This window comes from Podarcis raffonei, chromosome 15 (assembly GCF_027172205.1).
Source record: "Podarcis raffonei isolate rPodRaf1 chromosome 15, rPodRaf1.pri, whole genome shotgun sequence".
NCBI lineage: Eukaryota > Metazoa > Chordata > Lepidosauria > Squamata > Lacertidae > Podarcis > Podarcis raffonei.
This window is the reverse complement of record NC_070616.1, coordinates 41,713,883-41,726,046: the sequence shown is the minus strand read 5'-3', so window position 1 is coordinate 41,726,046 and position 12,164 is coordinate 41,713,883. Positions and strand designations below refer to the sequence as shown.

The following is a 12,164-nucleotide window of genomic DNA, read 5'->3' as shown; positions in this document are numbered from 1 at the left end:
TAGCAACACAAGGGGCACTAAGTACTGAGCCATGCAAATACTCTCCTTCCCCTGGCTTGTGGAAGTGGACAAAAGTAGAAGAATTGAGAAGGGGGTGGCCAGGGGTAACACAGTGGTGTGTTGTTACCACATGAAGAAAGGTGTCCTTTTGAAACAGGACTGGTTTTCTGCAAGTGCTACTGGGAAGGGGGGGAGTGGGCGGAATTCCATGTGGGGACTGAAGGGCAGCAGCCACGCTGGCTGGCTGGAGAAGTCTATTACAAAGACACAGGGATGGGGCTTAGGGTGCCTCTGAATCCACTGTTGTGCTGCTGGGAAGACAAGCCCCTCTTGGGATGCAAATGCTATGAAATTTCAGCACAGCGCTAGCAGTTTTGCAACTCTAGTTTTGCAACCCAGTCCAGACACTGCTCCTTTGTTTCATTTCAGTGTGCAACTCACTCCTTCTCTGTATCCTGTGATGCCACTCTTTACAGTGAAATTTACAATGCATCAGGTGATGTGGGCCATTCTTCTGCCACAATAACTGTTAGCTTGAAAGATACCACAAGATGCTGTTTGTGCTGGGCCAAGATTAACCCATTTAATTTACATGATCCATTGAACTGGGAATTACACGGGCTGTGCTAGTGAATGGTTCCTTAGATGTTAAGGAGGGATATGACCCTCCAGATGTTGTTGGACTCCCATAAGCTCCAGCAATCAGCAAAGTCAATGGTTAGGAATAATGGTAGTCCAATAATGTTTGGAGGGCTACAAGTCCCCCACTCTTGAGTTGAAGGGTGTTATGTCCTCCACATCTGATTGGGATTATTCCAGGGGAAATGTGTGATGATTTCCTGCCTGCCTATTCTTAATGAGGACACCAGAGGTATGATTTCCCTTTTCACTATTCTATTCTATTCTATTCTATTCTATTCTATTCTATTCTATTCTATTCTACTCTACTCTACTCTACTCTACTCTGCAAAGCTTTTGAGAGGAATCACTTTCAATGTTATCCCAACACATCCTCTTCACACTCTTTTTGTTTCATTATCTTGGCTCCAACAATTATTATCCATCAGAGGCAGGCTTAAAGTTGCTCACTGTTGCACGTGGAAGCTCTTCAGGCAATAAATGAGATGCTCAAGCAAAGCTTCTCACAGCCTTGCTTCCTGAAGATGCCCAGGAGCATACCGGGTGGGGTTGCCATCACTGAAATGGATGGATTTCACCATTTAGCATTGGTTTCTTCACCATCAATGCGTTTAGTTTCAAATGTAGCAATCAGACAAGGGATTACGTGGGAGTAAGCCCTACAAAACATGATGAGTCTTACTTCCAATCGTTTATAGAACTGGCTGTAAACTTTTTGCAGTAAATCATGAATGGGAAACATTGAAGACACACAACAAAAAATTGTGTATGCAGCTTTGCTTTAACTTTATTGACTAGCTTGATTTCACAGACTTCATTGTTGTTATTATTGTTAGTCACCATCCAAGGTTTCCAGAACAACTTTGAAAGTAGCTTTGACATATATATATTTCCCCCCCCTTCCCTACTGGCTTCCCTGCTTTTTTAAAATTTGATTTGAATTTTAATATACGTAGGTATCTACTTGGGTTTGAATCAGTCAAATTGCACGTTGCTCTGGGACTCATTAGAAGACACCATGCTTAGTTTGGTAGCAGCCAGTGGGACACATGGCAAGCGTTAGGGTTCCTTTGCATTGAAAGGGGAGGGGGAAACAGAGGCATAGAGACAATTAACTTCTTTAAACCTAAGAACAGTAGGGGGATTTAAATACATGGCACAGCAATTTTAGCTCAGTCACTTAAACTATCTGGGAAACCTACATCCAAGTCTATATCAATCCTTCTTCTTCTCTTTAGGGGCTTCTTCTTCACCAGCATCCTCTTGTTCATCTTCGCCTTCCTTTTTCTCTCCCTCATCTGCTTCCTCAGCGGCCTCTTCTTCTCCTCCCTCTTCTTCTCCTCCTTCCTCGCCTTCGCCTTCGCCTTCTTCCTCTTCTCCTTCACCCTCTTTAGATTCTTCTTCCGTGGCTCCTGGAAGAAAAGGTACAACAAAACAAAAAGATTGAATGGCTCACTGCAGCATGAAGTAGGCAGAGTTGGCAATGGATGCTGTTCTAGAGTCACTTGGAGAAGACCAGGAGTAAGCCCTGCTTGACAGCATTTCATGGTAATGCATTTCTCAACATGAGAAGGCAAAGAAGGGGGCAGAAGGCAAGGACAGCAGCTGCCCCCCTCACTTCCCGGGCCTTCCCAACATGGATAGTTCAGGCAACACAAGTAATTTCTCATGGGTAAATGCAGGGAAAGGGTGTGTGTGTGAAAGGGGAGGGGGGATGCCATGCCTCAGAGCCAACGTTCAGCTGTGCCCTGGCCTCATCTCTTTGATTATATGAGAAGAGCAGGCAAGTAGCATAGTAGATTATGGGTTGTAGCCAATGCTGATTCTGCTCCAAACAGACCCACTGAAGTCCACAGACACAGAATTATAGAATTATAGAATTGTACAGTTGGAAAGGACCCCAAGGGTCAAGTAGTTCAAGCTCCTACAATGCAGGAATCTCAGCTAAAGCATCCATGACAGGTGGCCATCCAACCTCTGCTTAAAAACCTCTAAGGAAGGAGAGTGCACCAACTTCAGAAGGAGTTTGTTCCACTGTGGAACAGCTCTTACTTTTGGATTAGTACAAAGAGGATGGGTTTAAATTCCAACAAGGGGAAACTCTATTTTGTCCAGAAGGTGGGTGCTTTCAAGACAGTGCTTCTTGAAAATAAGTCAAAGTTTATGAAGAGCTTTTTGGATTAGTCAGATATCCAGTGGAAGTGAGGTTCATTAATTTCAGTGCATCCACTCTGAATAGGACTAGCATTGGCTACAACCCTATGTTTGCTCTACTTATTAATCTGAATGAGAAGGTTCCTTTAAACCAGTTTCTGTGCATGCCCAGGGATACTATGCACCATGATGGGGAAGAAGTAGCAGAACATATTGGGCCAGCCCTGTTTCTGAAGTCTTTAAAATAGATTTTAAAAATTATTTTTCTGATTTTAGCTAATCTTGGATTCTTTGATTCTGCAAATAGCTCTGTTTAAATGGAATAAATAATACACTGGAACCAACAGCACTCTGCTCCATAATGGACACCATCTCATTGCAGTAAATGGAACCAAAGCAAATCCACATAAGAAACTTCAAATGTGCAGACTTCTGAGATTAACTCACTAGTGTTTTTTAAAATTAAATTAAATAAATAAATCCTTACATAGCATACTATGTTTTTCATATCGGCAAAAGTGGTGTTGTTTTTTTAATAAAAATCAGAAATCAATATCTACAAGCTAAAGCTCTTCTACTGGCTAGCAAGGCCAATCTTACACCTTAATAACTGTTGATATATACTATTGTTGTACTGTGTATTTTGGGTCTATGTACCACAATAAAGCTGTGTGTGTGATTTTTATAAAAAGCTGCACCTTAATAATAGGAAATGAATGACATAATTCAGCTATAAGTGTCATAATTTGGGGCTAAAACATCCCTGAATTTAAAAGTTCAGCCATTTCAAAATATGTGAACTCATTAAAATTTCAAATTTTGCTCTTTTTGTTAGGGAAGGGAGAAAACAGCAACTGTACCTTCTTCCTCTCCTTCCCCTTCTCCCTCTCCCTCTCCTTCCCCTTCTTCTTTCTCCTCTTCCTCTCCTTCTGAAGGGGGAGACTCTTTGGCCTCTTCTACTTTGGATGCTTCAATCGTCTCCTCCACTTCAATCTGTTCTTCTTGCACATGGCTGGAGTAATAGGCAGGGAAGGAGCGGGCGGACATCAAGTAGGAACTGCTCTGCAAACCGCTGTAGGCTGACCTTCCAAAGGTGGAGCCGCTCTGCGTATAACCACTGCTAATGCTTCCAACGCTGGTGAAACTAAGCCGGGTCTCTTCACCTTCCAGAAGTTTCCTGGGGGAGGGGGAGGAAGAAGCACATGAGCATCAGGCAATCGGCATAATCGAAACCAAGACGGAAATTTATTAAAGAAGATTGCTATTAGACAATGATATCATGTCAATGGATTTACCATGAGTGAGTAAAATGCACGCACGCCCACACAGAGACACAAATCAATCATATTTACATGCACAAACCAAAGAAGCAGCCCTGAGGAGATGGCTTCTGCTCTCAGAAAGAAAGCAGTCTGGACCCAGGGGCATAGAAGAACCCATTTCAAGCTTGCCACACTCTTCTGACATCATCAAACAGATCTCTATTCTCTCCTTTTTGCCTTCTACTCACCTTCCCTTGTCTTTTTAGTTTGTGACATTGAGGGCATGGCCTGATCTTCTATTTGTCTGAAACTATAATTTTATAAAATTTATATAATCTGCTGAGCTTCAGTTTCCAAAATGCACCCTTTGGGTGCCTTCCAACTACTCCCAGAACCTGTCTGAGAGTCAGGAGGCTCCCATCTTCTCCATCTGGTGCCATCTGTTGAGGAGCTATGCATGATCATCTCCATCAAAGCTGAGCAACCATTTATTTGAGACAGAGTCTTCATCTGCTCAAAGAAACTGCAGATGACCAGGGCTGTATGTGGCATCCTTTGGGGGCAGGTTTCATGATTCGTGTCAGCTGAGGACTAACACTCAGATGTTCATTTTCACATGGGATCACCCTCACTAGATGGTGGTGAGGCTGCCTTCAAAGTTTAATGTACTTTCAATGGCCATGAAGTCTGGCCATGAAATCTATTTAGAAGCTTTGTCAATTTTTAAATCTTCACTGGTCTGTGAAAGACCAATGCAGATCACAGCTATACTGCTTGCCAAATTCCAATAGAAGTGTTAATTCTAAGTTTTCAGTGAAATCATATGTTAGAGATCAGTTAAAATTATTTATTTGGGAACTAGCTGAAGCAGAGAAACTGAACAAAATATTGCACTCCTGTTGTCAAACATTGCGTGTGTAAAGACCACCACCAATTTCAGCTGAAAGCACTTAAATAAAAAGGTGAATTAGGACCACAGACTTCAACACAAAAATAAAAATAAAAAATATTTATTTATTTTTAGAAGGAGGGATAAATAAATCTGACTGCTGAACATTTTTCTGAGATTACCTGTATGCTGCAATTTCAATGTCCAGAGCCATTTTCACATTGAGAAGATCCTGATACTCCTTCAGATACCTAGCCATTTCACTCTTTGTAGTTCTCAGTTCATTTTCTAATTTGCTGACTGTATCCTGTTGGGAGCAAGGAAAGAGGTAAGAGCACAAACTGATTCATTCTTGTAAAATTCAGAGAAATGCCACCATTTCTTCCTTGACAAAGGAGACTGTTCCTCACATTCAGTGGTCCAGTCACTTTGTAATGCTTGAAATTTCAAAATGTATCTGAAACTTCTAACTTTTTTTCATGTAACCCATCACAAGCTTGTTTGCATTTCCACAAATTAAAAAAAACCAAACAACTTTCAGGAGAGTTTGAAAAATAGGGTTGTATTTCATCTAAGCCGGTATATTCTGTATGCCCTATGTATAATGCTGAATACATGTCATATATTTAAAATACACCTCCTGCAAGATTCCTGGGAACTATAGTTTGCTAATGATGGTGGGATGGTAGGAACTGTAGCTCTGGTAAACAACAGTTCTCAGAATTCGGGGGGGGGGCTATTTTAAGTGCTCTATGTGTTCACAGCCTAAAACCTTTTTTTTTTCACTACTGAATTTGTTGGCGTTATCCATGGTTAAGTATGGGGCTAGAAACCTGGTCCACAAAATTTGTTAAACTGACTTAAGATTTAAAGAAAGCCAGTTTATACCCAACCTGTCCTAACAGAACTTGCTTCTACATAATGGGCACAATCCACAGAAGCCCAAGACACACCTATTCCCTTTGCTTTCTTTACTTTACTTGCTGTAGATTGGAGAAAATGTGCTTATAATGCTGGTCTCATTCAAAAACCAACTAAGGCTACAAACTTAGGAGAACGTCCCATTGACTCACTGCTGATATAGGTAAGTTTGCACTCTTGCAGCCCCTTAAAGACTAAGAAACATTGCCGCATCAGATTTCATGGGCTAGATGAAGTGTTCCCAACCTTTTTGGATCTGGGGGCACATCTAAGAGGCTCGCAAGATGCCTGTTTCAAAGAAGAAAAATTGGTGGTGCTCAAAACCTCCCCCCTCCCTCAAACCCAAAGAAATCAGAGATAGAAAGAAACAGGCAATACATCCCAAAATAGGCACACTTTCTCCAAGCAACCAAAACAAAAATCCACTAAAAAAAAAAGCTTAAAACTTCAGAGGGGCCTGGAACCTTGTCGAGTACCAAGGATTATCTGAGATTGATGCGGTGCCCATGGATGCCATGGTGGGAACCCGAGGGCTAGGCAGTGCATCTGGTGAAGTGGATTTGAGTCCTCAAAAGCTTGTGCCATAATAAAAGTGTTGGTCTTTATATTGTGCAAAAAGACTGGTTTTGCAGCAACAGAGTAATATGGCTATGATTCTGGAACTTGTTTCATCAGATCAAACTCCAGAAACAGTCAATCTTAAATTCAGCTGCTGCTATTTTACTAAATTGTAGGTCAAATTGACAAGAACGTATTCCATTTGCAGTCCTCAAAGGCTACATTTAGAGGGTTGTTTAATGCATAATGAGCTCCCGGTAGTTCTTTTTTTCCTGCGCTTATTATTAATTCTCACTGTATCTTTTGAATTTTTCAGCATGATCTTGCTAATGAAAGTCATGAAGAATTAACACAGTTTCCTGTTCATTGTATATCAGCTTTTTAGTTCAGTCTTCCAGCATAATAACAAATAGGCATGGCATAAACAAAGAAACATCATTTATTTTAATGTACTCCTTATGAAGAATCACACATACAAGCAAACACCCGGAATTAAAATTATATTCATGCAACTGAATAGTACTTTAACTATGCATTGTTAATAGCATGCATTTGATTTTAGCTGTTGACTATAATGCTAAGTCCAGTGAAACTGGAACATTTGGTTTTATGCTAGTTTTAACTACGTTGCTTATAATGAGACAAAGGATGTGATGGGACTTACTTCTGAGTAAGTATGCTTAGGATTGTATAGTATGTATAGTTTTGATCCAAAAGCTGAAGCTTAATCAGTTTATAGTTTGTGCTGCCTATTAAATTGTAACAGTTATTTATCTGAATTAACTGGAGTATTTCTAATTCTTTGTTTTATAACAGGGAGCATTTTATAACAGATTTTTCTCTCTCTCTATCCCTGCAGATATCATTGAATCATAGATAGAATCATAGAATTGTAGAGTTGGAAGGTACCTCAATGGTCATCTAGTCCAACCCCCTGCAATGCAGGAATATATTGAACTGGGAATATATTGTGTAGTTGCCAAAGTGAGGAGTTTCATATCAGTTTTTCCATATCATTTCCATATCAGTTTTGAAAGGCGGTTTCCCCCCTCTTTTTCATTTTGAGAACTTTCCATTTAAAAACAACAACAATGGAACTTACTATTTAATGTATTCTTAGCACTGTCCATTTATCTTTTTTTTTTTTTTTGCAAGGCACCACAAAGTAACAAGAATTAAAACAGAAGAAAATTTAAGTCAGATGCATTACAAGGGTTTAAGTTCATTTGCTCTTGTTCTTACCAAACTTTGTTCAATAAATTATGGGGTGACCCTGAATTTAGGTCTTAGTGTAAAAAGAAATTGCATTTTTAAAATCTCTACCAACTCCAAAACCTCCCATACAGCCTAGTTTAAAAATGAATTGAACTAGATAAATTGGAATCTAGATTTAAGATTTTGATTCTGAATTATGCTTTATCACGAGGGACTAGATTAGAATTAAGGGACTAGATTAGACTCAACGTCCAGTCATATGATGCTACAAAGATTATTTAGTTCCCTTTAAATATTAAAGACCCCAGGGAATAAGTTGGCTTAAATCTAGATAGGTTTGTGTGGTGTGTGGTGATACAGCTGGTGCCTTAGAACTTAAGAATAAAAAGGCTAGATAACATTGTTACATGGCTAGGAATCTTGTATTGCAGCAAGCAGGCATTGGTTTCAGGACCTGGTGTGCTGGACAGCTCCCAGGTTAAACTGGGTGGGGCAGAAGTGGAGGCGGATGTTGGTGCATCCTCCAGCAGATGTTGGTGCATTGCACCATTACCTACTTGGAGGCTGCTGCCACGTTTTGTTGGGATCAGAAAACCTAGCTCTTTGTCTAGGACAAGAGACAAGAATTACATTCTCCAAATGTATTAATTAAATGGAATGCATGGATTTTAGCCAACTTAAACACTTTAATCATGGCAGTATTGAACTTGTGTGTATCCCAAAATGTCTCAAACATCTAACATGGACTGATTGAGAAGCAAGTTATCAAGGGGTGATGGATAAAGGGGACATTGCCATTTGATGGGTGACTTTTACAAACTCAGCAAGATTTGCCTGGTGGTGCATCTATGGGCAAAAGTGACAGATAATACATAATAATGCCTACTGTGATATGTGGTGGAAAGGACCAGTTTCCTTCTCCTTAGATGTGTCATGTGGTAACCTGATAAAGGGCACATATTTGATTCAAAGGGTGTTGTGATGAGACTGACTGTTATTTGCCGCCACCACTTTCTCAGAACCTATTAAAGACCCAAACAAGCAGCCTAGTTCACAATCTAAGCAGAATTTAAACAGATATATGACATTTGTGTTTACTATGACATAGCCCAACTCCCAAGTGAGTGCTTGTGGGACTGCACAGATAAATCTCATGGAAATCCATGAGGTTGGCCAATGTTTTCTAAAACCACTTTTCTGGAAGCATAGTCCATTAAAACCATGTACCCAAGCAAACTTCTTTCCACTTTGCATTATAATAGGCTAAATCCCAAGCATCTTGAGCTGTGGATTAGGGTGGGGTTCTAGACCACCCTCCATTGGTTTCAGCAGAATTTACTGAAGATTCATAGTCAAATTACATACTTGCACGGGAGAGAAAAATGGGGGTGCAAAGTAGATAGTTGGCAACCTCATGCCACACATGGAGAGACATCATTTTTTCCTGCCCAATCATACAGTTCAGTCTCAATCTGACTAAATAGAGAGAGAGAGAGAGAGTGAAAGAGGGAAATGCCACAATACAAAATTGCTTGGAAAATAAAAATTGGGGATGGGGAGTAGGGAGAGAAACCATGCTAATACCTATTCATTAGCAAGAACACATGCCACATGGACTGTTATTAAGAGCACTGGGCTATTTCTATGCATTTTCTAGCTGAACAAGTTCTGGGGTTGACTCACTTCAAGCTTGTGTCTCAGGGGTCCCAAACACTCTACCTTAAATGAGAAGATGCCACCTGGAAGTAAGTGCCATTGATGGCATCGGAAGTGGCTTCCCAGTCAGTGCTTAAGAAGTCTGTCAAGTCAGAGTGGGTCTGCCTTGTGCAGCAGAAATGTCTGCTGCAGACACACCCACTGACTCCTCTGGCAAACAGAAAATGTCTGGATGAGAGCTGCACATCCTTACACCCACCTTGGACCCTATCATTGGATAGCAGCTGCCCAAGCCAAAGTACAAAGGTGTTGAAAGACACACACAACTGTGCTTTTCAAAGTCTGAAAGCAGTGTGTCTATGCTGGAGAAGGGAAAGTTAACCTTTTCCCCCTGTGCTTTTTTCTCTAATAAAAATCCTGTCACCCATCTTGGGGGCGGGGAGGCATATGCACACTCATGGCTGCATAAAGCATGGAGACACTCATTCATGCAAAGGAAACAGAACCGGGGGGGGGGATGCCAACGGTAGCTTCTCCCCACTCAGCTGCAGAGGAGAGGATACCATGGGCAGGGTGGGGTGGGTGGCTGCTACCATGAGGCAGTAAGGTAGTTGCCCCAGGCAGCTGATTTTGAGGTGTCATGAAAGGGCAGCAAACTGATAGTTATCAAACATGCACTCCAATGCAGATCTACTCAGTGGCTATAGGTCTGCAGTTGCACTTCATTTCCTTCCGGGAGAGGGGAGAGAAGGACACCATTTGCTGCAGGGCCTTGGACAGCAAAAAAAAAAGTGTCTTGGGTTGGCTCCTCTCATCCATGCTCTCTCCTCCCTTCTGTCTGGTTGCAAATGAAATGCGCTCAACAAAAACTCCACCAGCATCCTAAGAGCCAGGGATTGGAAACCTGCGGCCCTCCAGAGGTTGTTGCCCTCCACTTCTCATCAGCCCCGGACAGCGAAGCTGGTGGGCTCTGGAAGAGCACAGGCTCCCCATCCCTGGGTCGGGAGTGCCACCAGGACCTACAAATCCCCAGCACTCAGCCATTAAGCCATCAGTGGGTGACCTGGACCAGTCGCCAGCGCTTTGCCTTGGAAGAATGGTGGGGGTGTCCGTGTAATAAAAGGATAAAGACCCACCTGGAGGGAGGCGATGTCGGCGTTCTGCTTTTCCTCCAGCTCCTGCAGCTGCTTCTCGAGGGCTTCGTTCATGCCACGGGTGGCTTCAATCTCCAGCGTCTTGGCCTTGAGGAGGCGCCGGCTCTCGGAGACCTCGTCCTTGGCGGCGCGGACGGCGTCGGTGTTCTTGGCGGCGCTCTCGGTGAGGACGGTGAAGCGGCTGCGGAACCACTCTTCGGCGTTCTGCATGTTGCGGGCCGCCAGCTTCTCGTACTGGGCGCGGATGTCGCGCAGGGCGGAGGAGAGGTCCGGCTTGGCCGAGACGTCCATCTCGACGGAGAGGTGAGCGTACTGGATCTGGGCCTGGAGCTCGGCCAGCTCTTCCTCGTGCACCTTCTTGAGGAAAGCCAGCTCGTCGAGGAGGCTGTCGATGCGCTTCTCCAGCTCGGCGCGGGCCAGCGCCGCCTCGTCGGCGCCTTTGCGCACCTCCAGGAGGCGGGCCTCGGCGTCCTCGCGGCTGAGGATCTCCTCCTCGTAGCGCGCCTGCATGGCCCGCAGGGTCTCCTCCAGGCTCTCGCGCTCGCCCTGCAGCGCCTGCTTCTCGTGGGTGGCCTCCTCGGTGGCCAGGCGCAGCTCGCGGATCTCTTGCTCGTAAAGCGCGCGGAACCTCGACGGCTCGGAGTGCTTCTGCCGCAGCACCAGCAGCTCGGCTTCCAGCACCTTGTTCTGCTGCTCCAGTTCGTGGACGCGCTCGATGAAGCAGGCGAAGCGGTCGTTCAGGTCCTGCAGCTGAGCCTTCTCCTGACTCCGGATGGTCTTCAGGTCGTTGCTGATCGCCGCCACCTGGGTCAGGTCCAGGCTGTCCACCGAGGGCAGCAGGGAGGAGGACGACGACGTATAGCTCCGGCGCACCGACACCGACGAGACGGGCGCCGAGAGGCTCGAGTAAGTGGAGCGAGCCACCCCATAGCCGCCGCCGCTGCTGCTCCGAGCGCTGGACAGGTGCACCCGGGAGCTGTCCACGTAGCGCCGCTTGTACGACGGGAAGTAAGTCTCGTAGCCGTAGGTGCTCATGGTGTCGGCTGCCGCTCGGGCGCTGCGAGAAGGGGAGGAAGAGAAGAAGATGCCGCCGTCTAACAGAAAGGGAGAGGCTGCTCTGCGGACTGCTGCTCACGCTCGCTCCTATTTATACCGCCGGGAGGCTCTGACGCAGCTACGACAGCTCGAAGGACTGGGTGCCAAAGGAGCAGAGCGAGGCTCTCTGCGCAAAGGGAAGGCGGGCAGGCGGAGCCTTTCCTCGGCCAGCCAGCCGCCCCTTGCCTTTTCCGGCCTTCCCAGCGCAGGGGCCCCGAGTATTTCCCGTGGAACGACTCGGCCCACCCCCTTCCCTTTTAGCCACGCCTAGTTCGCAACCCGTCACGTCTTTTGTCGTGCTCTTTCTTTAAAGATATAATTTCACTGTTACTATTACCTGCAATGAAGTGTTGCAGTGCAGAGCACGACTGTCGAGGGTTCTAGGCAGCCACGCCCTTTCCCTGGACTTTCCTCCCCCCCCCGCCCCTTATTAGACCCAAACAGTTAGCCTTATGAACCGACTCTGCAGGCTCAGGCTTCGCCTCGCTACGGTGTTTTTTTTTTTTTTGGGGTGGGGGTGGGAATCGTCTTCCCCGGAATGATGTTCTGCACTTATACAAAATGTAGAGGTTCCCCCTTGTCCGTGAGTGGTGCCATTTTGGCCACGTAAGGATTAAAACT

At 44.6% G+C, this 12,164-nt stretch overlaps 1 protein-coding gene across 1 annotated transcript; it reads right to left on the bottom strand.

Moving 5' to 3' along the window:
• Nucleotides 1–1,401: 1,401 nt before the first annotated feature.
• NEFL (neurofilament light chain) lies at nucleotides 1,402–11,754 on the bottom strand. Its single transcript, XM_053366519.1, has 4 exons — nucleotides 10,431–11,754; nucleotides 5,127–5,251; nucleotides 3,654–3,970; nucleotides 1,402–2,051 (listed from the first exon to the last, which is right to left on the bottom strand). Exons 1-4 carry the CDS (start codon nucleotides 11,481–11,483, stop codon nucleotides 1,855–1,857), a joined length of 1,692 nt encoding a protein of 563 aa, XP_053222494.1. The 5' UTR covers nucleotides 11,484–11,754; the 3' UTR covers nucleotides 1,402–1,854.
• Between the last annotated feature and the right edge of the window lie 410 nt (nucleotides 11,755–12,164).

Coding starts and splice junctions, on each gene's coding strand:
- NEFL (XM_053366519.1), bottom strand. CDS start 11,483: ATGAGCACCTACGGCTACGAGACTTACTTCCCGTCGTACAAGCGGCGC. Junction 5,252..10,430: donor CCGACATCGCCTCCCTCCAG/GTGGGTCTTTAT, acceptor TGCTCCCAACAG/GATACAGTCAGCAAATTAGA. Junction 2,052..3,653: donor AGGGGAAGGAGAGGAAGAAG/GTACAGTTGCTG, acceptor CTTTTCTTCCAG/GAGCCACGGAAGAAGAATCT.